The sequence below is a fragment of the Cinclus cinclus genome, chromosome 24 (genome assembly GCF_963662255.1).
Source record: "Cinclus cinclus chromosome 24, bCinCin1.1, whole genome shotgun sequence".
Taxonomy (NCBI): Eukaryota; Metazoa; Chordata; class Aves; order Passeriformes; family Cinclidae; genus Cinclus; species Cinclus cinclus.
The window spans coordinates 145708-172278 of record NC_085069.1 but is presented as its reverse complement, the minus strand read 5'-3'; the positions used below and the strand labels follow the sequence as shown (position 1 = coordinate 172278).

Below are 26571 nucleotides of genomic sequence, written 5' to 3'. Positions count from 1 at the left end.
ATCCTCCTGGGATATGCTTTGAACTCAGTGTAGGTTTAAAATAAGATATTTGTATGATGTCACATGCAGATCTTGTTTACAGAGTGAACAGATGCAACTGATATGGGCATCATGTTCCCATGTGATTGGTTTTACCAAATTCCTTGTTGGTAGTAATGAGACAGTAAATATAGTGATTCATTTTTCTAATCCTAAAGATCTCAGCATGTCATTGCATTTCACTAGTGATGGGCTTGTCCCTGTTTTAGTGTAAGGCTGTGTGTCCTACGTGTGCTTGGCGTGGAAGACATTGAAAACATTATGGTAACTTCTTTTGACCAACCACCCAGAGTAGAAACTTTGCACATTATTTACTATCAATGAAGTAGGGATTATTCCCCTTGCCCATTGCTTCTCCTAAATACACATGAGGTCAAAAATATGATAAAGTAAATTTCCCAAGGTTTCCCTGGAAGCCACCCGGCAGAACCTGAAACAGGAAAACGTTCTGAATCCCAGGTCATTGTTCTGTTTCCAGTGGCTGTATGGCAAGTTGTGCTTGTAGTCTCAGAGTGAATAGCTGGATTGAAATATCCAGCTTTTATTACAAAGAAAAATCTGAAAAAGAATCAGTAAAACAAACTTTACATAGAAAAATAAGATGTGGAATATTTGGGCTTCACTTTTCTATATTTAGATTATGGTTTAGCTGTCTGTTGAAAGTTAGTCAGTCAGTAGGCTAGATAGGTGTTATTTGGGACTTGAATTTGAAATTAATGGATATTGTTGAGGTTTAAGGCTTTGTTCTCCTTTAGACTTATTGTTAAAAGATATAGGTTGCAGAGTTGATGAACTCTGTGGAGTTGTTCCACTTCCACTGACAATGTGCCTCTGCAGATTGTTCATTTTATCACATTTGGAAACTTAATGTGTTGAGTCTTTCTTTTTCATGCAGGTTAACATTAGCGGAATACCATGAACAGGAGGAAATCTTCAAACTCCGACTAGGTCACCTTAAAAAGGTAAGGACTAGTTGCAGCAAAGGCTTTTTCTGTGAACAAGGGCATTTCTCTGTAGAGATCACTACTTGTTTGATAATCAAGAGGGTTTTGTCCTTGGAAAGGATGGCCAGGATTTTGTAACAACTTTTTCGGTGTGGTGTTATTCACAGAAGATATTATTTGCTTCAATAAACAGATTTCTGTGTCCTTACAGTTAGGATTTCATGCACAGTTCTACTTTTTTGATACATCTTTTGTCACTGTGACCTGCCTGGTGCTGAGCTCTGAATGTGTGTAACATGGGGGAACAGTTAGGAATGGACCAAGGGAAGAAAATTGTAAGAACACAGCAAAAAAATGCAACAGTCATTGACTTTTCCAGTTCTTCACAATATTGAGTAGCAACCATTATCAGTCCAATAAAATCTCTTGGGCTGTTAAAAACCAGTCCTGTTCAGGCAGCTGCAGTGCACATTTGTTCTCAAATACTTCAGCCTCAGTAGAAACTGTACCTGCAAGTGAGGTTATATTTAGATAAGCTGTTGGTTACCTTGAAAATGATTGCAGTGACTTTTTAATAAGTGTTCTGGGACACTTCAACAGGTTAAATACTGGGAAAAAAGTAGATGTCTTCTGCCATTTCCTGGTTAGGTGCAATCTCTGCTAAGGCCAAGGAGTTTTCTTTTGGAAATGAACCAAAGAAGAACCAAGTGTCTTGCTGGAGTGCCTCTTCCTTTCTCAGGTGGTGCTCATTAGTTTTTTCCTGTAACCTTGTCACACAAGCTGAATGCAAGGCCTCATTAATGTGTCCATACTCCTTGTTATTTTTTGTGGAAGGGAAAGTTACTTCACACCCAGAATCTGCTGGCAGTCTGCCTATTATGATTTATTGACCTGTGAACAAAGAGAAATGGTATGGGCAGGAGAATGCTGGAGGCATGCTGGCTCTACAGCTCCCACATTGCTCCAGGGGCTTAACTGCAGGTCCATGTATCCTGACATGTAGCATTGCCACCCTGGCATGGAGGAATCCATTTGGAAATGGACCTTAATGGAAAATGAAGTAGTGTGTTGGGATTATGGCATTGACTGAAGCTGTGCTTATCCTTCTCCACTTTTGGAAACTGGCTCATTCTTTATGTCTAAAAATAGAACTGGTTGGAAAGGGAAGGAGCAGAATCACAAGACAGATTGGTAGCAGTGTCACATACACAAATTGTACTGCTCAGGGAGCACTTCTGAATTGAGGTTTGCAGCCCTGGCTGCAGTGAGGTAAATTCTCGTGTCATTTTTTGAGAGCACCAAAACTTCCAGCTAGACAGACACTGTGTCAGAACTTCCACGTGACATTGAGGAACACTCTGACCTGCTTTAGCAGTTACTACTAGTAAAATTATGTCGTTCTCTCACACTTCCCATCCTGTCCAGATGCTGCCCCATCCCACGTGGCATCATGACATCCCTACTCCTACTACTGAGGGCTGTCTTCTTTCTCTTGTACCACCAGAACTGAAATTCCTTCAAAAACAGCTTTGTAGAGCTTACTCAGGGCAGGAGCAAGACCACAGCAACAAGGCTTCTTAATTACAGAAAATACTATAAACAACGATGTGTAGTGTGTAGTCCTGTCTGTGTAGTGTGAACAGAATTGACCAGTCAGTTTTCATTCCTGTTACTTGCCACATGACTGCAAATTGACTCTGACCAGCTCTTTGATCTCCCAGACAAGTTTTATGCTAATAACCTCTTCAGAAGTGGAATTGCATTGTGTTTCCATAAATCAGGTGGAAACACTACCTGCAGTACCTTACAGAGTGTTGTGTTTTCCTTTTGGTTTTTCATTGTTCAGGAAGAAGCAGAGATCCAGGCGGAGCTGGAACGGCTAGAGAGGGTTAGAAATCTGCACATCAGGGAATTGAAAAGGATACACAATGAAGATAATTCACAGTAAGCACATGGGATTCAGGGATAAGAACTTAAAGTAATTTTTTATTTGTTCTCTTCATAATGAGAAACAATCTTTTCATAATGGGAAACACTTAATCCTTTTCGAATTGATGTTACAGCTCAATAGTCACTTGATTGTGGGGTGCTACAGTTGTAGCTTGAAGTTCACATAAGACAAAGGCTTCCAAATGCATCAAGATACCATTAAATAGTTTTTCATTGGTGTAGAATGATCAAATAGCATCACATTTGTCAGTCATTAACACAATTCTGTGTCTCTGTCAGTTTCTTAGCTGTGCGGTAGCTGTAATTTATTGTGCAGAGGACATCATTATTTCTGTCTTCTTAAACTGTGTCTTTCTCACCAGATTTAAAGACCATCCAACGCTAAATGATAGATATTTGTTGCTACATCTTCTGGGTAGAGGTGGCTTCAGTGAAGTATATAAGGTAACTTGGGAGTGACAGTCTGGTGTAATCTGGATCTGCAGGAAGCAGAGTCTTTATACTTGTTTACTCAATGCTATGTGAGTTACAGAGGGAAGAAGGGAGGACAGCTCATGGTGCAACTGGCTTGCATTAGACATCAGAGTTGAGATTTTTGAGGTGCTGGCCTTGTCCTCAGGGGTCAAATTTGCTTCAAATATGTGTCAAAAAATATTGCACCAAGTGATCCATTTTTGTCAGATCAGAGAAGCAAACCACTTGTTTCTTCAAATGCTATGTACAAATAGATGCGGTGGCTAAGCGTTACTGAGATGACACAGCAAGTCTGAACATCTCTGTAAACAAGAGAAAATAGCTCCAATAACAAGAGCAAAGCCTGTACTTCCTGGGGATATAAGGATTTGTTTCTGGTGCCTTCATTTTACCCTCTGAAATAGCAGACTGGGGGCAGTGTATGTTTGTGTAGTTTTGGGATTTCCTTAGAGCTGAGGATTCCTGGTGTATCAGCAATCTTAACAGCCAAGACCTGAGATACTTTGGTGCTTGCTGTTTGACTATTACACTTAGAGCTATTTCAGTTCTCAGTATTCCCCATTTATACTTAGGAGTTTGGAATTCATGTTGAATTTGGCTAGAATGGAAATAAATGTGCCAATGGAAATAATTGTGCCAATGCAGATATTGGAAACTTCAATGGTGCTTTATTATTTTGATGCAGCACAACAATAGGAACCTAAATTAAGGGGACTAGACTGCTGAAAAAAAGAAAAGAGTGAAAAAAGAGTGTTAGCTGTGTGTAAGTACTTTGAGCTGCTTTGCTGGCTAAGCAGAAAGTTTTTGACTCCACAGATGAAAGCAAGAGGGTATGAATGTTTCCTACCTGCCTGCTCTTAAGAGCTCTAACTGTTATTAAAACAAAGAAATGCTTAGCCCTTCTTCTCCAGAATCTCAGCAAATCAAGCGTTAGGAATTAAGTGGACAACTTTTGAGATGAACAGACGTTATGTCTGTTTGCTTATCACAGCATTTTGTCCCATCCTGAAAATCATTATGTTATTGTTGCTGCTCTCAGGCAAGGTAGAAGAATTCTGCATTGCTCCATGAGTGCATTTTCAGAGGTCCATTCTATAAGGACTGTTTAAATAATAAATAAGTAGAGGGAAGGATAAAAGCACAAGATCACACAGCTCTGCTGTTAAATTCTCCAGCTTGTATATGTGCTGAAACATGATGCTTCAAGTTGGAGGGCTGAGCTACCAGTGTGAAACAAAGCACTGAAAAATCTTCTGCATTTGGGTAGTTGTTTTTTATTAACCCAAGTGTAGAAAATGAAGTTTGGACTTGGGGGAATAATAGCAGGGTCTTTCCCAGTATAAAAACTGTATGTCTTTTAGTAATTTGGTCTTCCTCGTCCCTTTGTAACTCTGGTAGTAAAATGCCAAAATAAATGCAGTGTGAGTTACCTTCCATGGGGAAGGTCAGATCAAAGCACAGACTATTCAGTTGTTTTCAGAGTTGCTTGAACTCATTAGTGCAACATATTGCATTAAAATGTTGGATTTGCTTTTCCCTCACTATGTTTTAATGCTGATTTCGTGGGTGGGAATATTGGTTTGTTACAGCTTGTCTGCTTTTGCAGTATTAACTTGAACCTGTGATTCCTACTGATTTTCAGCTCTTCTCTCTGCAGGCATTTGATTTAACAGAACAGAGATATGTAGCTGTGAAAATACACCAGTTAAATAAAAACTGGAGGGATGAGAAGAAAGAAAACTACCACAAGTAAGTGAGTTTATAAAGCAGCAGCCATATTTACCGGTTCCTCCTGCATTTGGTTATCCTGTGAACAGGTTGCTGATTTTTTCCTGTGTTTGCCACATTTTCATAAGCTACTTTCTGTCCCTTGCAAAAGCTCTGGTCATGTGAGAAATGTTTTAAATGTGTGCATACACGCACAGAGTTTTGTATAAGCCCTGTACCTCTGCATTTTAAAGAATCAGTGTTCTGTGAGGGAAGTGCTTTAGTGACTTCTCTCTAAAATGTTCAAGCAGTTCCATGGGAAATGGTTTTTCCTGCCCATCTTTCAGGTACACACCTGCATTGTGCTCCCTGGAAGCCTTCCCCTTCCCTTTGTTTCCTAGAGTAAGTCATCCTAATTGTGGCTTTCCAGTACCTGAAGGGAGCCTGCAAGAAAGATGAAAATAGACTATTTACAAGGGCCTGGAGTGATGGGAGAAGGGAGGAATGGCTTCAACCTGACAGAGACCAGGGTTAAATTAAATATTGGGAAGAAACTCTTTACTGGAAGCCTTTTGCTGCTTGCTCCTTAATATTTTGGGTTATATAGCTTTGCAGAGTGACAGCCAAGCCTTCACCATAGGACTTCCAAGATAAAACTGTGTTCTTAATTCCCCAGCAAGTCACTGGGACAAACTGAGCTGAATTTGAAGCCTGGAAATTAGGCTGTTAAGCATTATGGAATTCTTCTAGAACTTGCTGGGTTTTGTGTTCAGCAGTCTTGGATCTCTTAAGGATTTATTAGGTTGTTCTATTTTGGCAAACAGTACCATTAATCAAGAGGAGTTACTTTGTAGCATTGCCAGGGTTGGAGCTGCACTCAGGTTCTGTGGTTCCCTAGAGCTGTAATGTGCAGCTCCTTCTTCACTTGATTTTTCTGAAGCTGTCTGAGGAATGTGCATGGGTTTGATTGTAGCTGGATGCTGTGTGGTATGTCTGGATTAATTATCTGGAGAAATTTGAATTAAATCACTTTTATGACTAATGCTCAGACTTTGCTGTTTTCAGACATGCATGTAGAGAGTACAGAATTCACAAAGAACTGGATCACCCTCGAATAGTTAAACTATACGACTACTTCTCACTGGATACTGACTCGTAAGTTGTGTTGCTCTGTCCTTTCCCGTGGCTTACATATTCACTAAAGGCAGAGTATTTAAAACTTTCTAGGAGAGTCAAGAAGGTGTCCACACCAATGTTAGACTTTACTGCAGAGATAACTGAGGCATACTTGCAGCTTACAGTCCCTGGTTTTCTAGGGACTTCAGCTCACAAACCAATGTGATGTATTCTGTCAAATGTGGTGCTTTACTGGTAAGTCCTGCTCTTGACCCTGGGCAAATGCCACGGCTGATACAGCTTTCAGGCTCTGGGTCTTTAAAGGGCTGTCTCTGACCTTTGTACTTTGACTGTGCTCCTGGTAGCTTACTTCTAGAAAGGAATTAATTGACTGAAGGACTCTTAATTTAATATATTGGCTAAATAGGTGAGTTACAGACAGGCAGTAACAAAATGTTCTGGTTTCTGTCAGGTGCATTAACTGCAACAATGCCTGTTTTTCTTTCAGGTTTTGTACAGTGTTAGAATACTGTGAGGGGAATGATCTGGACTTTTACCTGAAACAGCACAAGCTAATGTCGGAGAAAGAGGCACGATCCATTATCATGCAGATTGTGAATGCTTTAAAATACTTAAATGAAATCAAACCTCCCATTATACACTATGACCTTAAACCAGGTATGTTGTGCTGTCATGCTTAAGGATGCTAAGGAAATGTATTGGGCTACAGGTAATATGAGGAAGTTTCCTTTGGTCTGACAGCAAAAAAGAAGACAGGGTTGTCTGGGAAAGCAAACTTGCAACAAGAAAAAACATAAAAGGCATAGAACACTTGGAAAATGTGTAGAGGGTGTTGTCTCCCAGAATTGTAACATAAAACAAGTGTAACATGTAAAACAAGGAGGTGTTAACATTTTAGACTGTGAACCACTAAGTGGCTGTGTTTGTTTTCTTAATGTCCTGCTTGTATTCTGCTCTTGAGAGCTTCTGTTATTGCTTCATAAAGGTTCCCACAACTACTGGTGTACTTCATGTTCCTATTCTGTGGCTTATTCTTTCTGTAATCATCTGCCTGAACATTTGATGGCGGAAGCTAATTTTGAAATGTTCATTTTTGTATATTGTATGTCAGCTCCCAAAGCTGAGGAGGCACAGAGTGCTCAGGTTTGCCTTTGAGTTAAATCAGTTACATCTGCCATGGAGAAGATCCTCCCCAAATGGTGGTGTATATTTTCTTTATACCAGTAGGGCAGAGCCACAAGGGGAAAAATAGAAATGCTCTATTTTGGGATGGTACATATTGGCTACATTTTCTTCCTAGTCTAATAAATTCATTCATCTCTTTGAGCACTTATCCCTGGCTTGTCTCCCTGTACTGGTGGCACCTCACTGGCGTTGTGTTACTGGTTCGTGACATGGTTTGTTGCAGCAGCATGAGGAATGTGTACAGGAGATGGTGCTGTTGCACTGGTTGTAGTGACCCTGTTTCCTCCCTGGCTGTTCCCCAGTTGTCTGGGTTCTGTCTGTAGCTGCCTAGAGCTGTGATTCGTCCACTACCATCACACACAGTTCTGCTACTTTATTGTAGGCTTGGAGAAAAACTGTGATGATCTGACTTCTTGATGGGTTTATGAAAGACTCTTGCCTAAGCAGTAATTGTCCTTTTTGAGCTTAGAATGTCACTGGGGAGCACTGTCAGGAAGGAGAGAGCTTCTGGCATGTCGAGAAGAGAGGGCAAGTCAGAACTTCTGGGCAAAATGAGTCATAACTGTTGATGTGTCCTTCTCTCCTTAATCCTCCTTTTTGACCTGCCCTTCCAACAGGATCTTTGGGAGGGGTCAAAACAGCCTGGGCTTGAAGCTCATTTGGCTAACAGGGCTCAGGATCTGGAGGCTCCAAGCAATAGGAGGTCAGTAGGTCATTCAAGATGGGCAGATCAGCTCTAGCACTTGGCAGTCCTGGAGTTGTCCCTGAAGTTCAGGGTTTTGAGAGTTTAAAACATCTGGTGCAGCTCACTATAGGTCCCTTGACCTTGTGCAGTGCAGGGCTCAATGCAATTTTATTCTTCCTAAGGGCTGTTTCCTTCCTCTGTCTAGGTAACATTCTTCTAGTCAATGGTACTGCATGTGGAGAGATAAAAATCACAGATTTTGGACTTTCCAAAATCATGGATGATGACAGCTACAACTCAGTTGATGGCATGGAGCTTACATCGCAGGGGGCTGGTACTTACTGGTAAGTGATGCCTGGGGTACTTGCAAGTTAAGCTCAAGAACAGTTTATAAACAGCTTTGGAAGTGTGTCAGCTCTGTGTATGCTGTCATTGGCTGTGACAGCTTGACACACTGGAAGTTTGAGAACCTGGAAACTGCTCTTGTTGTCACACAGCTCCTTTTGAGGCTGGCAGCTTTTCAGTGTTCAACAGGTCAGTGTTTGAAAACCAGCTCATATTCAAAAGGCTGGTGAAAAACTGCATATGCTGCTGAGATGGCAAGCTCCAGAGTGGGGGTTGGCTGCTCTTTCACAGTCCAGAGTGGCTCCGTCTCGCATCTTAAGCAAGAACGAGAAATACTGTACCTATTTGGAAATTCAGGTGCATCAGGGAGATGAAAAGAGTCTTCCTCTGAAAAATGAGGAGGTGAAGATGTGTAGTTAGCTCTCAAAAAAGATGTAAATCTCATGGTGTTGTGTATACCCGGAGATTGACTTGAATTTCACGTTTGCAGCAATTCTTTATCTTCTGTGCCAGTGTCACTGTATCACCCTTGGCTGAGAGCAGACCCTTGGAGAGTGCCACCGAGTGTGACTCTTAGATGTCACCCAAGCTGCAGATTGTCACCGTGGGCACCAGAATATTTGTTGGACCATTCTGTGTTGTACAGATTTGTTGTGTTCCTAAAAATGAAACTAGCTGTACCCTGAGTGAAGTTGAGTGTCTTAAATTGGGGCATGGCATCTGGGGTTGCATTTCTAAAAATATGTATTTCGGCTACGTGCTTGCGTTGTGGAATTGTTAGCCAAACCCTTTCAACAGCAAATACTAGTTCTAAAGATAAAAGAGAATGGCCTTGTTTTATGTGCTCTGGTGAAAAGAAACTGACTGTGCTGACTAGTTCAGAACATGAGTGTCTGGAGAGTCCTTGAGATCAGCGTTCCCAGAATGAGTAGGCAGTGGTGATCTTGGCCCAGAGATACACAGGAATGCAGTGGGACCCCTGAGTTCCAAGCCAGTATCTGATCATAGAATTTTCTGTTCTAAAGGAAATAATGGAAAATACTTGAAGCTGATGCTTCTTCTTAACACTTTATTCTAATCAGGTATTTGCCACCAGAATGTTTTGTGGTTGGGAAAGAACCTCCAAAGATTTCAAATAAAGTTGATGTCTGGTCAGTGGGAGTCATCTTCTATCAATGTCTATATGGCAGAAAGGTAAGAACATGTTTAGTTCCTTTATTTAGTGGTGTTTCCCAAACCTTTTGGGAGGCAACCCAGGCTTCTGCTTCCTTCTCCACAGAGTTTGAAGGTGCTCCCTTGTCTCCTTGCCATCATTTCCAGGGCAGAGTCCATGCTAATGGAAGTGGGGAACACAGACTAGGCTGTGTTGTGCTCTACCTTTAGCATTTCCTTCAGAAAAGACAGTCTGCAGAACATCTCTTTCCACTGGGCATGTTCCCACTGAGGTTGTTTTGGGCAGGACAGGTGTGTCATTCGTGGTCTGAGGGTTTTGGTCTGGTCTCAACTGTGACTATGCCTATGACTATCAGTGCCCTGAGTCATTGTTGGTCTTCATGGCTGCAAGGGCTTAGGAGGAACAAAACATAGATACAAAGACCCACTTCAGAATTTTTTAGGATGGCTTTTGGAAGGGAAGAGTGTGGATCTGGAAAAGGCAATTTGTCATGAGAAAAGGTAGTTTGCTTTATGACAACAGGAGAGATAAGATGGAGAAGGGAAAAGATTCCATGGGCTCTTGTTTTGGGGAGTCCCTTGTAACCAAGTGTTGTGAAAGCTGGGGTTGACACATGTGCTGCTCAGTGCTGTCAGTCAGACATGTGGAACCAGAGACAAGTGGGTGAATCTCTGCCAGCTCAGATTGATGGCAAATGCTGTAACAGACCCACAAGGTCTGGAAGCAGGTGGAGATCCCAGCTGGCTAAGCTAGACGTGTTCCAGCTTGATCCCTTTTGTTCAGTTGGGTGTGAGTCCTCGTCCTCTGGTATCCACAGCACTTTCCCAGCAGTTGTGGGTGCTTGCCTGGAAAAATGCTGATGTCAGGTGATGATAAACAGTGGAGCTGCAGGTTTTTTATGCCTGACCTCAACCTTTAACAACTTTTTTCTTTCTTTTGGTAGCCCTTCGGTCACAACCAGTCACAACAGGATATTTTGCAGGAGAACACAATCCTGAAAGCTACTGAGGTGCAGTTCCCTCCAAAGCCAGTAGTCACACCAGAAGCAAAGGTAAATCTGCTTGAGGGTCAGGCAGCACAGGCAGTTCCAGCCTCCTGATATCCATAAAACCAGCAGGAGTTCTGTGTTTAATGCTCACCCATTGCACGGTGATCAGTGACTTTGCATGTTCCATCCTTGGATTGTTCCAAGGCTAGACTGGATGGAGCTCTGAGCAGCCTGATTTAGTGAAAGGTGTCCCTGCTCATGGCAGGGAGGTTGGAATGACATGAGTTTTAAGGTCCTTCCAACCCAAACCATTCTGTGATTCCATGATTACTGCAGCTGTCAGGCTGAGTACTGGGTGCCTCTGCCCATGCTTCTCCTGATGCAAGATGAGCTTTAGTGCAAGAGCTGGGCTGTGTCTAGGGAAAGAATTTCAGCACTGGGGTTGTCATGCTGGCCTTGCTCCCAAAGAGTCAAAAGCTTCCTGTTTCTGTCATAATAGACTAATTCTTGCTTTGGCTTTCGGGTGCTGCAGGCATTCATCAGGCGGTGTCTGGCCTATCGAAAGGAGGACCGGATAGATGTCCAGCAGCTGGCCTGTGACCCCTACTTGCTGCCCCATATCCGCAAATCTGTATCCACAAGCAGCCCAGCTGGAGCTGCAATTGCATCAACCTCTGGATCATCCAATAACAGCTCTTCAAACTGAGACAGAGTAATAGGCCAAAAACTGCTTGAGAAACCGGCAAAAAGACTTTCAGAAACACATTTGGAACAGAGAAATCCACAAGGGTCTCAAGAAACCTCTACCAGGTGCTTTTTTTCTCTTGCTTTTTTTCCATCCATAGAGCATGACAACATCAACTCTCATCAAGAAAGCCTTTGGCATCTAGGCCAAGCCATGTGGATAGGAGATGGCTTGAGGTTTGTCCAATCAGTGACCACAGCAGGATGGCTGCTCTGAGCAAGGAGGAGAAACTCAAGAAAAAATACGAAAAGACATGGTTCCATGTACTGTGGACTTCTGAACATGCAGCCTTGGGGAATCCAGGACGCCATGTGTGCTTCATATGAAGAATGTGGACTTTGGAAAAAAGACTGGGCTAGTCCAGTGTTGATATTTAAACATTGTTCTTTTTCTTTTAATAAAGTTTAGGTAACATCTCCTGAAAAGCTCGAAGCACCAAGGTTCAGCTGGGGATGGTATATGACTCTTTGCCCTTTGGAGGGGAAAAAAAGTTGATCCTGCCTGTTCATGGCACTAGAGTTAGTGTTTTACCCCTAATTAATTTCAATTTTTTAAAAATAACAATTTTTTGGATGAAAAGAGTTTTCTGGTCTCAGTGAAACCCGTATTAGCAGGTTTGTGGCAGTGTCTATTCTGCAGCTGGTGCATCTTTCTGCTCCTTTGGGGTGGCCTCTTAGGAATGATTCACCTTCTCAGGAGGATGGTGAAGCCCTGGGAGAACAGGCCTGCATCACTCTGTGATCAGAGTGGGTCACAGCTCAGGTTGCCACAAGGTCTCAGCTGCTGCTTCATCACTCTCACAACAGCTGCCCCTTTTAAATGTGTTGAAGTGCTGTTGTTTTTGCAGACCCATGCTCATACCGAGCTCTCCACACTTGTGAGCCTGATCTTGGCTGACAGGCAGGGAGGGGGCAGGAATTGGCGCGTGGTTCAGGTGTCACAGGTGTGCTCTGTGCCCACACAGCTCTCTACAGCTCTGGTTCCTGTTAGAGCGTTCTGAAACTGAAGCCTTGTCTGGCCCTCTCTGTTGGGTGACTTGGCAGCAAAGCTTTCTCTCTCTCTTAACACTTTTCAAACTTGCTGACTCATGAAACTTGCTGCCATCACTGCATCTGATTTCAGATGGCGGGGAATGAGATAACGTTCTTGAAATGAGCAAACACCCTAATTATTGTCTCCCTCCTGTAATCTGCCTGGAGGGGTCTTGTACCTTCAGCTGGATCTTCCTGCTGTGAAATGGGAGCCTCCCACTCTGCTTCCTTTTCCATCCCACATTGAAGGAAAACTGAAAACACGAAAAGCTCAGCAATTGAACATGTGGCAGCCAGGTTCAAGTGCTCCTAACATGTGGCAGGAGTTCTTAGCCAGAAATATTTAAAGATGCAGTGTTGAGGAGCAGGGTTTGTCTGGGGGGCAGGGTGGATGAGCACAGCACTACTGCAGTTCAGGATGGTGGTTAGAAACCATGCTGTGCACACTTCCTAACCCCGTCCCTGGAGCAGTGTGGGGTGGGGAATCCTTTGTGGGACAATTCCAAGGTTTTGCCCACAGCTGTGGCAGCTGTTCGGGTCACTCTGATAACCCAGTGGCATCTTCTGGCAAGTGCTGTTCTCCATCATGCACTCAGAGCTGCCCCTTGTCCACTTTATTGTAAGCCAGCATCTGCAAATTTTGTGCTTAAACCTGATCAGGAACTTGCTAACTGAGAAATGGAGCAGTCTGTTGGAATTAAGCAACAGGCCAGGGAAGTGGAGAACTCTGCTGCTTTGATTTTCTACTATTTTTGTAGTGACTCTTGGGCTTTTAATTGGATTTACTCCCTTGCAGCTGTATTTAAGGTGATGTCTAAGCTGTAGTGTTTTAGACAACAGAAATACTGCATCTTTAAATCCTCTGCCATTCTCTCTTAACCTTTTCCATGCCTGCTGCTCTAAGCCAGAAGTTAATTGTCCAGCAAGCAGCTTCAACGTGTTTATTCAGCCTCTGTCAGGAGAAATCAGGGTTGGTGCCTCATCCCATTTGCCAAAACTGGTGATTTGGTATCTGTCCACATCGGGGAGAATTCTAAAAGGGTTTTTTTCTATCCTGGTCCCATTGTTTCTTGGCCAGCCAGTGAGTGCATCTCTGGGGGTATGATGAATTTTGTGTCAGAAGCATTTATTCCTGCTGTGTGACACCCATTTACAGCCAGGGGACAGTGGCAGCCTTTTGGGGCTGATAGCAGGGAAGAAGAACTCTGGTAGAATTCTGGCTGCGACACTTCCCTTGTTAAGATGGGTTTCACTTCCAATAACAGATCCTATTGCCACATTGTTCATTTACTTAAAGTGTATGAAGAATTTGTAACTTAAACCAGGCCAGACTGTTTTGGCTCTACCCAACAGATGAGACATGGATATTAAAATAAGTTTTAAGAAACTGATTTTGCTTGGCTTTTACTGTTTTTCTGCTGTTGGCATTGGCGTGAGCTCACTTGCAGTGGCTGCATAGAGCTGACACACAACAGGAGGAGGAATGTTAGAGGAAGGGTGTAGCTCAGAGCAGTGAGATCTCTGCAGCAGAGGGGGAATTGATGAAAATTACTGTCACTGAACTACTGATGTTGATCTTGTCCTGGAACATAAATTAGCTGAAGTGGGTTTGTTTCTCATTTCCTGTACAACAGCAGCTGCCTTTAAAAGCCATATATGTTGAAGACATAAACACCTTTTCTGTTGGTAAGAATCTGTGGATATCACAACCTCCCATCCACACCCCAGCCCATGTTCATCCAACTCTTCCCCTCTCGGTCACTCCCAATAACCACACGGTGCAGTGAGGAAACTCAGCTCCTTTAATTTCTTAGGGCTGGGCCTTGTCAGCTTTGCAAAAATATACAACGGAAAATGAAAAAGGACCGTGGCAGCTGAAGAGTTGAGTCTGTATCTGGAGTGGGGAGCGTAGGGGCCCTTGGCACATCCCGCTCCTCCACAGGCATGTGGAGCCACTCTGCTGGGCATCCCCCAGGAGCCAGGGCCATACCTGCCTCCAGAGCTGCTTCCTCAGGTAAACAGTCACCAGACCCCATGTTACTTTGCAAACGTGACCTGACCTTCACTGTGCCTGAAACTCAAACTCAGTGAGTGCAAATGAAACCAAACACTGAGGGAGCTTGGCTCCTTCCTGGCCACTGCAATTGATAATTTTTGATAATTGATAATTTGATAATTTTTCAGCCCCCTGTTCCAGTTCAGATGATGTGACACAGATTTGGGCCAGGAGCAACAGCAGTGGTGCTTTAGTAGCATCAGCAGCATCATCATTGTCCTGCAGCATGTAGGCAGTTGCCCACATGGGCATGGATGTGTCGGGGGAACTGCCTTGACACCGCCAGGATCAAGATTCACCAAGGAGCTGCCTCACTGGAGGCTTCGCTTCTTATATTCGCAGTGGGGAGTCATGCTAGAAATGAGCTTCCCTTAGCTAAATGGGCCAGTCCCAGCTTATTTTGTGACCTGGCAAACCCACAATGTGAGCTTTGCAACCGCTGTCAGTGTCTGCCTGGGGTCTGCTGCTGGAGGATATTGTTTTCTGGGTGCTACAAAAGCTTGGCTCAAGCAGCCTTAACCTAAACCTTCCTACTCCCAGCATGGAGGAGGATACTTTGGAGTGTGTGGGAGCATAATTAGGCACAGCCCTGACTCGCACCCAGCCTGGACCTAACTTTTCCTATCATGTGCCGATGCATCTTTGCACCAAGACACTGATTTTCCACAGCTGCTCATAGCTCTGCCTGTGGCCTCTGCTTCTCTCTGGCCCCTTCACTGCCCTCAGGGGCAGCTGGGTGTCACCCTGGCCATCACCCTGGGTGGGGGCAAAAGGCTAAACAAACACAGAGCAGCTTGGCCTCTCCTCGCTACATTCAAACCCAGGAGCAGGCTCTTGGCCACAAGGACACTATTGTCTGTTCTGGGAGTGGGCCTGAGACACACAGTCCATGCTTTAGCTGCATGGGGGTGTGAAGGCCAGGAGAAGCTGCTGGCATGTGCTGATGGTGAGGAGCTTCATGCTGCTGCCATCTCCGTGTGCTCTTCCCTGCTTCTCTGTGCTCCCAGCCTGCATCTCCTCCTGGGATGGGTTACTGTGGTCTTTCTTCTCCCTCCACCTTTGGCTGCAGCTTGTGTTTCACTCACTCTGTTGCTACTCATTTCCAAACACATTCAGTGAAGGGAAGGGCTCAAGTGCTTCAAGCTGATTCATGAAAGCCTGAAAATAGAGGTTATCCACCATCTGCCCCACCAGTGCGAGATGAGCTTCACCAGCCCCCAGACAGCCCTGGCCAGGAGCTGCTTTCCCATCCTCTGTTGCTTGGGCTGCAAGGATGGTGCAGAGCAGTGCCATGGTCCAAATGGAGTTAAAATACAGGGATGGAGATAAAAAACACAGGAATGAAGATAAAAATGCAGGAATGAAGATAAAAATGCAGGGATGCTGTGAGCAGCAGCAGGATGAAGACAGAGAGATTCAGCCTCACATTCAGGCCAGATCTCCCATTCCTACCTGGGCTGCCCTGGGGAATGCCAGCAGCAAAGTTAAAAGTTGATCGGCTCTGCTTTGCATTCAGGGGAAGAAAAAATCCAGCCCCTGGAAGAAAAAATCCAGTTTTGCTCAGCCCTGTCCTCTCCTGACTGAAGGTGCCGGCTGTGTGGGAGCCACGAGCATGCTGTGACCGTACTTAAGCAACCATCTTACTCTTGGCTCAGCTCCTCATCAGGATCAGTACTCCAAACCTGCTTTGTTCAGCATTGGCTCATCCCAGCTCCTTCTAATCCTGAAAATCCATGCACTCACACCCAAACCCAGGAGAGTGGCTGGGATTGCTGCCAAAACCCCTCCAGGCTAAAGGAACTGGTAAGGGATGGAAGTGGAAGGGGACGAGGTGGCTATGAGGTAAGGCAGTGGCAGAGGTTGAAATGAAGTGCACTCTGGCCAACTGGACTATGCTGCTCTTGCTGAAAAGGGCCAGGGGACAGGGTGAGATCTCTGCTCTGTGGTCCCATACCCGCTTCCCACAGGAGGAAGATGCCATTCAGGATGTGCTGTCTTCCACTACTCTCCAGCAGCTTTCCCTCCCCACTCTGCAGCCCAGTCCAATTTGCTCTTGAGTCATGTAGAGAAAGTGTCCTTCTAAAAGGCAAATTTCTTGTAAATGGCTGGAATTCCCTCTCTGCCCCTTTCCGGGAGCCCTCCAGGGGAAGCTAGGTAGGAAGGAAAGGCAATGGGCTCACAAGGCAGCACTTGTCCTTGGGCAGTCCCCAGCCTTGTCTCGCCCCTGCAGCGGAAGTCCAGGATCTCAGTCCTGGCTTTAATAAGGCTGGAGCGCCATGAAATTCCTCATGGCAGCTCCAAGCAAGCACATCTGGTTTTAATAAATTATTTGCAACTTGAACTTGTCTGACTTTTCAGGGCTGCAGAAGACAGAGCAGCAAAGAGCTCTGAGAGCTGCTGTGTGGGGCACCCACAAAGGGACCCCCTTTGCAGTGCTAGGAGACAGCAAAGGAGCTCAGGGGGAATGGGGCTGACCAAGGACATTAAGGGACCCTGGCAAAGCTCCATCTGATCCTTGCAAGAGCCAAAGGGACACCTGGGCTGGAGGTAGGGAAAGGGCCCTTCATTTTGGCCAGGATCCCTCTACCAGCAGCTGTGGGACCAGGGGCTGATCCTAAACATTGTATTTCAGCTCCTGGGGGAGGAGCACAGGAAGCAAACAGGAGGCGCCTCACAACACTCCCTTTTTGGTGGAGCCTCAGCCACCAGCACCAAGACTGCTCTTGCAGTGTTGAACCCTAATGAGAAAACCAAACCCTCAGGAGCATCAGCATGGGGCCCCGATGACAACCAACATGCCTGGGGCTGTGGAGGAGCTGAGCCCCTGCATGGTGTCTCCAGGCTTGTCCCCAAATGGAAGGATGCAAATGCAAAGCTTGGGTATGAGTCCCTTGCTGTATCCCAACGGGGTTCCCCACGAAAATCCACATCCCAGTGAGAGGATACCAATCATCCTTGTTGCAATGCAATGTAATGCAAAGCCTGAAGTTTGGAGAAGGAGCTGGACTGGCTGTTCCTGCCTGTCTCCAACAGAGAGAGCGATGTGGCCATTCCCTGCTGCTGCCGGCACGAGAGAGAAGGAGCCAGCAGATGCCAAGATGGCCTCTTCCCCAAGCAGTGACCTAAGTGCACAGCGCCTGCCAGGTGGGTGTTGATCTTGGCCCAACCAGTCCTATTTGAGGCCAGGATGAGGCTGAGGCAGTGCTGAGCTCTTGGCAGAACCTGGCAGGTGCTGCTGGTCCTCAGTAAAGCAAAGCCCTTGACACCAGAGTCCCCTGACAGCTGCTTCCCACAGGCAGGGCTTTGATCTCCTGGAGCACTCAGTCCCACAGACAGCCATGGGCTGGGTGGAGCACCCTTGGAAGAGTGCAACAGAGCAGGACATGCTGCCTCCCTGTTCTTACAATAAATTGACTCTTAGAATGTGCCAGTCCTCAGAACTGGCCAGACCCTTCCTTCAGAAAATCTGAAGGCTACAGACGCTGTCCACAGGTCCCCAGATAATTTCCTTTAATGCCTCAAGCACAAACAAACACCAAACGTGCCCCAGAATAGCTCCAAACTTAGTAAGTCATGGGGTGCCTCACTGCCACTGAGCTCCAAATCTGGGGTTTTTCCCCCACCCCTATGGTTGGGTCCTACTCCACATTGGTGGCATATTTTGTAGCCTGCTGAGCATCCTGACTGACCCATTTTCTCCCAAGTGCTCCTGACCAGGTCAGACCTCCAGCCAAAGGTGGGCAAGTGGCTTGGATCTATCTCCAGAAATGTTTTTCAAACCTTCTGCAGGATGACTTTCACTTGAGCCAATGCTGTTTCACTTCATTCTACTGCAGTCCCTCCACTGTGACTACTGCCCACATGGGATGTTGCTTTGGCCGAACCCCAGAATTTGTTTTTCCAATTAAATGACAGATACAGATGCTTCGACTGTGGGAATCAGCTAATGACACTGAATATCCCAAGCTCTGTGTAATCCTGGGATAAGCCCATTGCTCCCAGTCAATATCCACAGGCAAGGAGCTCTCCCGAGTTTGTGGCCAGAGGTGCAATTGGCTGTCCCCTGCACACAGCCATGTCCCCTTGTCCTTGTTTAGCAACAACTCATTAGGGCCAGAGGGGTCAGACAGCTTGGAAATGTCCCAAGGGAAAAACACATTTCCTCCTGATCCACTCCGTTGAGTAGTGACTCAACTGGTAATAACTGGGTTAGGAGGAGATAGGTAAGGAGCTGTTTGCCTGTGTTGCAGAAATTAAATAAGAAGTGCTAATTATCTGCTAATCACATGCAACATAGGGGCCTCCAAGACACAGGATGAACCAGGCCAGGAAGTGGCAATGCTCCATGGGATCCAAAGCCTTTTGACTCTGCTATGTTCCTTCTTTTGGACGGATTCAACTTCCTTGAAAGGGATGCCAGGTTTGTCTGGGATGGGTGAAGGGTCCCACTCACAGGACTTCACAGCCCCATCATGTCCAGTCATTGGTGTCTCAGTGGGTGGCATCCTCCTGGAATGGCAAGTTTTTTGGGATAGGAGCGAGGATCTGGATGATTCCTTCCTCTCCTCTGGACTGTCATGATTGTTTCCTGTGGAAGCCATGGACGCCAGTTTCAGTGCTGCTGCAATTAAAAACTAATCCCTGCTTTAGAAAAAAGCAACAGCCCAGGTGCTTAATGTGCTTAATTAGCCCTCCTAGAGGGTTTGCATCCCCAAAGCCCATCCTGGCACTGGCCTGAAGGTCCTTCCTGACTCACTGGGAAACAACGGATTCCTTTATTTTCTGAAGAATAGCCAAAGCCACCCCCTTAGGAGTTTGTGCCACCTCAGGGCCAGATCCTGCTCCCTGCTCGGTCCCATCGAAAGCATTATCTCCCCTGAATTCATATGGCAGAGTCTGTGTGTCAAGGACTAACTGATCCTCCCTGCACTGCTCAAATCCCAGGATACGTTGAGGAGGTGAGGCTTCCACACCCTCAGGGATGCTCTCACAAGAATGGCATCACCCAAAGGCACCAAATGGATGTAGAAAGTCAGGAATATGCCAACTTCCAGGGTTTCCATGTATAGTGCCTTCTTTGGGTGGCTTTTGGGACCATGAGCAGCCCTGCGGGAATAGTGATGTGAAAGTAAAAGTTTAAAAGTTCTTTAGAAGTTTTGAAAAGCCTTTTTTGTTCAGCTCCTGGATGTGGGAGATACCTGCATCGTATTTTGTGGATGTTCTTTGTCCCGTGCCCTCAGCAGAGCACCAGAAGCTGGAAAGCTGCACCACCTGGAGGGCTGGAGGGACTGGGTTTGTGGTGGAAGGTGCAGTGAGCTGTGTCCAACTTCAGCATCCACAGCTGGACTGGGAGCTGCCTAGCTCTGTGCCACAGGGATGGGTGGAGGAGGATCCAGCTGGGCCGGCTGTGCTTGGGATGACGTTAACGCTGCCGGGGACCCAGAGGTGCAAGTAACCATGTGTGGTGGGAGTTTACGGTAGTCCTTGGCTGCTCTCGCCGGCGAGGTGGGGTCCCACGCAGCGGGACCCAATGCGGGACTGGCGGCACCGCGGGCATCTTCCACACACTCTCCACCCCGTACCGGAGCTTCCGGACCACCCGAGGTGTGGAGAGGGCTGCGTGGGTATTCTGCTGGGGGAGCCAGCCATCCCCGGGCGTCTGCAGGGATGCCCTGGCCACACTGGGGGTAGCTTCTGCGGTTTCCCTGCTTCAGCCCCGGACCCCCGTTCCTGCGATGCGCTGCAGCGGGCGGAGCCCCCCGGGCTCGGGCCGCACCCCGCTTTCTTGCAGTCGCTGGGCCGGGCCCCGGTCTGCTGACGCAGTGTCTGAGCCCGGCGCACACGCTTCGGGTTTTTTTCTTATTTTATTTTGTAACTTTTCCCCCTCCGCCCTCCCTCCCCCTTTCTTGCCCTCCCTCTCCCGCTCGCGTCCCTCCTTCTCCTCCTCTTCCCCCCATCCCCCACCCCGTCCGCGGCCCTGGCCCAGCAGGAGGGGCCCGAACGGAGCGGAGCGGAACGGAGCGGGCAGCGCCGGGGATGGGGCGCGGCTCAGCGGGACCGTGGCCCGTCTGCTCCCCCCTGTGCCCCCCTCTCCGCGGCCCCCTCTGCTGCCTCCTCGGGCTCCAGCTGGTGCTCGGCGCTGCGCACCCAGGTGGGACCGCGCTCTCCCTCCCTCCACTTTCCCGAGTTTTCTTATCGGGGGAAAAGGGGGAGGGGGGGCGAGGAGCCAAACCAGGGCTGGGGGACCCAGCCGGGCCTGGTTCCCCCGGGGAGGGAGCGGCGGGACCCCGGAGGCAGCGCTCAGGGCGAGGGGGGGCCGCTTGGCTCTAACGCGGATCACATCGCCACAAGCTGTGGCTTGTTTCCTCGCGGAATGTTTTACTTGCTTTTACTACGGTTTGTTTTAGTCCATCCCTCTTCGGTCGTGGTGCCTTCCGCCGCGTTTTGTTGTCTCCAGTTTGGTCGCGCCGTGTTTTCTTCCCGTTCCGCCGCGTTTTCATTCCCTTTTATCAGTCTTGAGTTTGACTCCGCGCGCCGAGCGGCCACGCAGCGCCGGCCGAGGCCCGCTGCGCCCCGCAGCTCCGCTCCGGCCCTTTGTCTGTCCGGGGAGGCCAGTTCCCGGAGCAGGAGGTCGAGAAGGGGCCGAAGGGGTTTGCTGAAGCTTGCCGCCCTCTCCCAATCTGACCCCCTCCCCTCTCCCGATGTGTTAATCTTACCAAAAAGTGCCCCCCGGGATTGGGGCCCGAGTGGGTATTTGCAAACTTTTTTTTTTTTTTTTTTTTCCTTTCTAGTAACTCCTCACAATAAAGTCAGCGGGTTCTATTTTGTGGTTGTTTAACCTTCTGAAGGCATCGTGAACCAGACACTGCAGGCTTCTCTGTACGGCCCCTGAAATTGCCATTTGAGATCTTTTTTATCCCAGGACAATCTAGCCTAGAACTAAGAAATTGCTTTTGGGGCTTCCTTGAGTTATTTTGGCCCTATTGATAAAACTTTAAAATTTCAGAAGAAAGCAAAATTGGCTACTTTTGCCTGAAAATAACAACTATAAGCCCTTGGCCTGTTTTATCGGAGCACATTTAGCAAATCCAAAGCAGATTTGGAAGCACAGGAACAAACTGATCCCCTTCGCCCACCTCCCCTTGCCCCCTTGGTTTCCCCTTTCCCCCTAGGCTCACAGTGCCTGGGGCTGAGCTGCCTCACTCAAGGGGCAAACAGGAGGTCATGGGCATGATGATAGTGGGCAGCAATCCCATGCCAAGCAAGGGGTCAGTTCCGGGATCGGAGGAGAAGCTGCTTGGCTGGGAGATGGAGAAAGTAGGAAGGAGTGGGAAAAGGAGACCCCTGTACCCTGAGGAATCTGGAAGAGCAGTCAGGGTTTGCTGCTGTTTGTAGACATCTCAGCTGGACTTTGCACAGCTGAAATCCTGTTAGACCTCCCCATAATTTACTTGAGGGCGTGGATTCCTCCTTCTGTGGACTTGAAGGGGGTTATTTCATTTCAGCAAGGTTTTGCTATCTTTACAGGCCGATTCTGGCTGTTTCATCCCAAAAAATGTCAGTGGGATCCAGGTCTGCGATTCCGAGGACAGAGGTACCTCTGTCCCGGCTGTGGGGTGGGAGCCCGGTGGCAGCTGACCCCATGCTGGGCCTGGGTGAGGAACAAGGCAGCTTTCAGTGGCTGCCAGCCCGCAGGGCTGTGTCACTCGTGCCTTGCTAGTGCTCTTTCTCCTACCCATCCCCTAGTGCTCTTTCAGCTCTTTCTCCTACCCATCTCCCCTCTCAGCTGCTCCAGCCCTGCATCAGTCCTGCTTCAGACCCGGTGGATGAAGGGGGCAGAAGATGGCTCCTATGGAGGTGCTGCATCCAGGATCCCTCAGCAGCAGGCTGGTTTGCAGCTCAGAGAAGATCTTCACTGGGAATTTGGGATCAGGATGGAGTAGTCCCAAGAGTTCCTTGTTGCCAAAGACACTTTCAGTGGGGACCAGCCTGGCAGTCAGCATTGATTCCCCTGGGGAGCTCTTGCTTCCTTTAGTGGTTTGTGCCAAACCCTCACCTCCAGCTCAACCAGAAAGGTAGAGCAGAGCTCTTGGCAGGAGGTTTGGGACTCCTTGCTGGGATATCTCCTCTAGCTGACCCATCTGTGCAGCACAGTGTGGGCACCCACATGCCTTCCTAGGGAAACTGAGGCAGCAGCTCCTACCCTGCCATGGCTGCAGTCAGGACAAGGTCCTTGTCTCAAGGCCAGGACCTGATGCTGGATCAACTTCCCACCTGTCCAGTGCTTAGTGTAGGTCCTGCCATGTCAGCTGTGGGGCAAGAGAGAACACAGAAGGGACCTGGAAAGAATTTACAGTCCATGGAGCAACAGAGCCTTTGCACTAATCTCCCCCCATTTCCCCCTTTCTAATGGAGATAGCTTGTTGCATGGCAAATGCAGCCCCAAAAAATTTTATCTCGATCTTCTTTGGACTGTTTGGGAGCAGAAAAAGGGGACAGAGGTGTTAGCTGTGCTGCTGGAGCCTGGCAGGGCAAAAGGGAGAGTGGAGACCTCCCCAGTGTCTGCAGCCACAGCAGCCGCAAGGATGTGGCATCAGGGCTGGGGATGGTGCTTGTGCAAGAATGACAAGAGTGAAAAGAGATTTAATTTAACCTTCCATGCAAAACTGTCCCCTTTCCCTAAAGCCACCCAGCTGGTGTAGGGACCCCAGCAGGTTTCCCATGGGGAGATGCTCCTTGCCAGCATGTGTGAAGGCATTTTCAGGCACGAGGTCTTGGTGATAGTTAAAGCCACGTTGCAGATTTTTCTCCCTGGCTTTATTTTCTCTCTGGCTGGATTTTGCACCTTTCCTTGCAGGCAGAGGCACTGTCCTTAAGTATTACTTCCTTAAGTATTTTCTAAGGAAACATTTTCCCCTAAAATCAAAGCAAATATGTGCTGAGGGTGTTATCATCCCTCTGTGCTAAATATTTTTTCCAGATGATAAGTCCATCACAGGAAGCTATGGTCCTATTGCCTCAGTGGGTGCTTAGAGCAGAGAAGGGAAGGCTTTGGTCCAGCTCTGCCAGAGGTCCCAGTGTTACCCACTGAATCATCATGCCCTGCTCAGCTCCATGAATGCGTCTGAATCTTGGGTGGGAGTGGGAGTGGTGGCCTCCCTCCCACCCACTCCAGCCCATCATAAGACAGCATTTCCTGAAGGGTTGTTTAAGCAGTTTGTAAAGTTTGGTTCTTCATGTGCAGTGAGGAGCAGGATTTTATTTAATCTGAACTGCGCTCAGCTCCCAGAGCATCAACATTTTTCTCATTCCAAAGATTGCTTGGAGCCCAGAAGAGACCCACAGAGATGCTCTTGTTCTTAAAGAACACATCTGTAATTTCTTAAGGATTAGAAAATGATTAGTGAGTTGATTTACAAATTCCTGGGAGCACTCTTTAGTCTAGGAGCAAAGGTTTGGCTGTTTCGGGGGGCACAGGGTATTTTCCAGTATCATCTCCATCCTTCACTGCACCTCGTACTGTCGCAGTAGGGACACGTGGGATTTTTCCATGTAAAACAGCCCTGTTTGCAGGATGATGCAGAGGTGGAATGGACAGATTGAGCTTTTCCCATTCCTTCACCTGAATCCAGATGTGGCAACTTGGGGCTCTGTATTAATGACCCCACTACCTCAGTAATGCCTGGTCTCCCAGGCACTCCCGTGCTGAGCATGAGGTAGGCGAAGGCACCCACTGAGAGATTTTGTGGTAAATATCATTTTAATTACAAAAAATATGTACATGGAACACCAGAGGCTGCCCCTGGTAGTGTGAATGTTCTTGGGTTTGGTGAATAGGGGGGTCCCTGTCCAGAGACAGTGATACCACTGCTCAGAGAAGTAACTTTAGGAGTTGTACTGGAGAAACAAGGGAGGAGAAATCTATGGATCTTTCATCATTTTGGGGGGAGTTTCTTTAATAGTTTTGAAAAATTTGATAAGTCTTCAACCAACTGTGCTGGAAGCACCTGTATGTGAGGACATGTAAGGGCTGTCCTGCACATCAGATCACACCACTGGCCAGTTTGCTGGCCAGGGGGTCTACAGTGCTGATGGGTGAGGGAATGGGAATAGTTAGAGGATCTGGGACCAGAGGAGTGCTCAGGGGTGCATGTTTGGCCACCGTGTCCTGGGAGGGAGCCTTTGCCTCTCCCACTGCGCTGTTGGGTCCATTGCACTCCTCCATCCTGGCTGGAGCCCACTCAGTGGATGGTGCTGCCTTCATCTCCCTGTGTTCCTGGGGAGTCAGAACCTCTCAATGAATGCAGCTGCTGCAGGGCTGGAGCATGGGCCAAGTCTAGGGAGAAATTGAGGGAGAATTTCCATCATTCTATCCTTGTTGGCTAGCAGAGGGCAGATTCTGGGGCTCTTGTCTCCCTTGTGGCCGCTGCTGTGGTGAGTCCCTTGGGCTGCCCAGGGACAGGCATCCCTTCTGGAATGCGTTTATTCGTCTGTATCCCAGGCAGGATGCTGGGAGAATGGGCTTCTTAATGTCTGCAGAGAGTCTGAAGTGGAGTGTGTGGCCCCCTTCTAAAACCTTTACGAGACAGCAGGAGTGAGCAGGGTGGTTGGTAGCCGTCATCATTGCAGCCAAGTAAGAAGCTCGTCTCATACAGCTCCCACCATATAAGCAACAGCTTCTCTCTGACTGCTGGGCCAGCCAAGAGGAGTTTCTTAGCTCCAAGTGCACATCCTGCTGCTCCATACCCCCCACCAGACTGTCAGAAGCTTCACTTTCTTCTTTGTAGCAAGAGGTCCTTTACTCCCTGAGGTCTGTTTTTTAAAAAACAACACAACAACTACCCACTTTTATTCTTGGCTTGGCTTGGAGCACCCGGAGCTGCTTCTGGCAAGTCTGGCCCCAGCCGAGCCCCAGGGTTGTGCTGTGCTGGATCAGTGTGGGATGTTGGGCATCATTGCTCATTTGCTGCAAACCTCTAATTTAGGAGTGCCGGGAGTGGGGGTTGTGTCTCCTCTCAGCTCTGGAGCAGACAGGACCAGTGCTCTTCCTGAGCCAGACATGTCCTGGGGCTGCCAATATGGCTGCATTTCCTTTCCTTTTATTTCTTTTTTTTTTTTTCAGTCTGAAGTTCCTCTCTAAGGAGTTTCATAGAGTTACTGATGCCAAAAGCAACTGGGGGAGAGGTACAGCTGTGACGTCCTTCCCGCAGGCTGGGAATGTGCTTGTGTTGTGTGATTGTTGGCAGCGGGGATGCTCTAGCTTTGCTGTTGGGAGCTCCCATGGACACAGCTGATGCTTTTATCACTGGTTTCCATTCCCAGCCCACAGAAGGATGCACAGGCTCCTTCCTTGGGCCAAAAGTTGGTGCTTTTCATGGCAGTAGCTATGCTTTTTGCTCTTCTCCACATCAAGACCGTAAAGATCTTCCCTGGACTGACTGCTGGAGCTGGGCTTTGCTGGAAACTTCTCTCCAGGAAGGTGATTTTCCTCCAGAGGAATAATTTGTCCAGTAACATGAAATTCAAGATGGAGCTGGGGCTTTTCTGTGACCCTGCTGTATCCCAGCAGAGCTGGCTGGACGTGGTCGGGGGGCAGTCTTGGGGTCCTGCCCTCCCAAATGTCACTGGAAGGTCAGGCTGGTCTCTCCCCATTCCAGCACTTCCCTCTCCTCTTCAGGGCTATGCAAGCTGGGCCCAGCTGAGGCTGTCAGGTGTAATGCTCCTGTGTTCCATGCGCAATGATTTTTGATTCTTTGTGGGGTCCCAAAATGGCTTGGGTTGAAAGGGTCCTTAAAGACATCTCCTTCCATCCCCTGCCTTGGGCAGGGACAACTTCCACTAGACCACGCTGCTTCAAACCCCATCCAACCTGGCCTTGGACATTACCAGGGATGGGACAGCCACAGATTCTCTCAGCAGTCTGTGCCAGGTTCACTCCACCCTCACAGGGAAGAATTTCTTCCCAATATGCCATCTAACACTGCCCTCCTCCAGCTTAAAGCCACTGTCCTATCACTCCAGGCCTTTGTCCAAAGGCCCTGTCCAGCTCTCTTGGAGCCCCTTTAGGCACTGGCAGGGGCTCTAAGGTCTCCCAGGAGACTTCTTTTCTCC

General features: G+C 47.6%; 2 protein-coding genes across 5 annotated transcripts in view; both read left to right on the top strand.

Annotated features, from left to right (window-relative positions):
- Positions 1 to 13763, top strand: part of TLK2 (tousled like kinase 2) — a 69730-nt gene extending 55967 nt beyond the window's left edge. For 2 of the 3 annotated variants that reach the window (XM_062508134.1, XM_062508135.1), the window contains 10 exons: positions 935 to 1001; positions 2830 to 2927; positions 3296 to 3377; positions 5065 to 5156; positions 6180 to 6269; positions 6739 to 6908; positions 8327 to 8465; positions 9549 to 9660; positions 10584 to 10691; positions 11161 to 13763. In XM_062508134.1, coding sequence (XP_062364118.1) covers positions 935 to 1001; positions 2830 to 2927; positions 3296 to 3377; positions 5065 to 5156; positions 6180 to 6269; positions 6739 to 6908; positions 8327 to 8465; positions 9549 to 9660; positions 10584 to 10691; positions 11161 to 11334 — 1132 coding nt within the window. In that variant the 3' untranslated portion in view covers positions 11335 to 13763. The other variant, XM_062508136.1, reaches the window with a different exon arrangement.
- Positions 13764 to 20203: 6440 nt separating this feature from the next.
- Positions 20204 to 26571, top strand: part of MRC2 (mannose receptor C type 2) — a 28590-nt gene continuing 22222 nt past the window's right edge. Inside the window, exon 1 of one of the 2 annotated variants that reach the window (XM_062507834.1) lies at positions 20204 to 20611. In XM_062507834.1, the coding sequence (XP_062363818.1) occupies positions 20497 to 20611 (115 nt within the window). In that variant the 5' untranslated portion in view covers positions 20204 to 20496. The remainder of the gene's footprint in view (positions 20612 to 26571) is intronic. The other variant, XM_062507833.1, reaches the window with a different exon arrangement.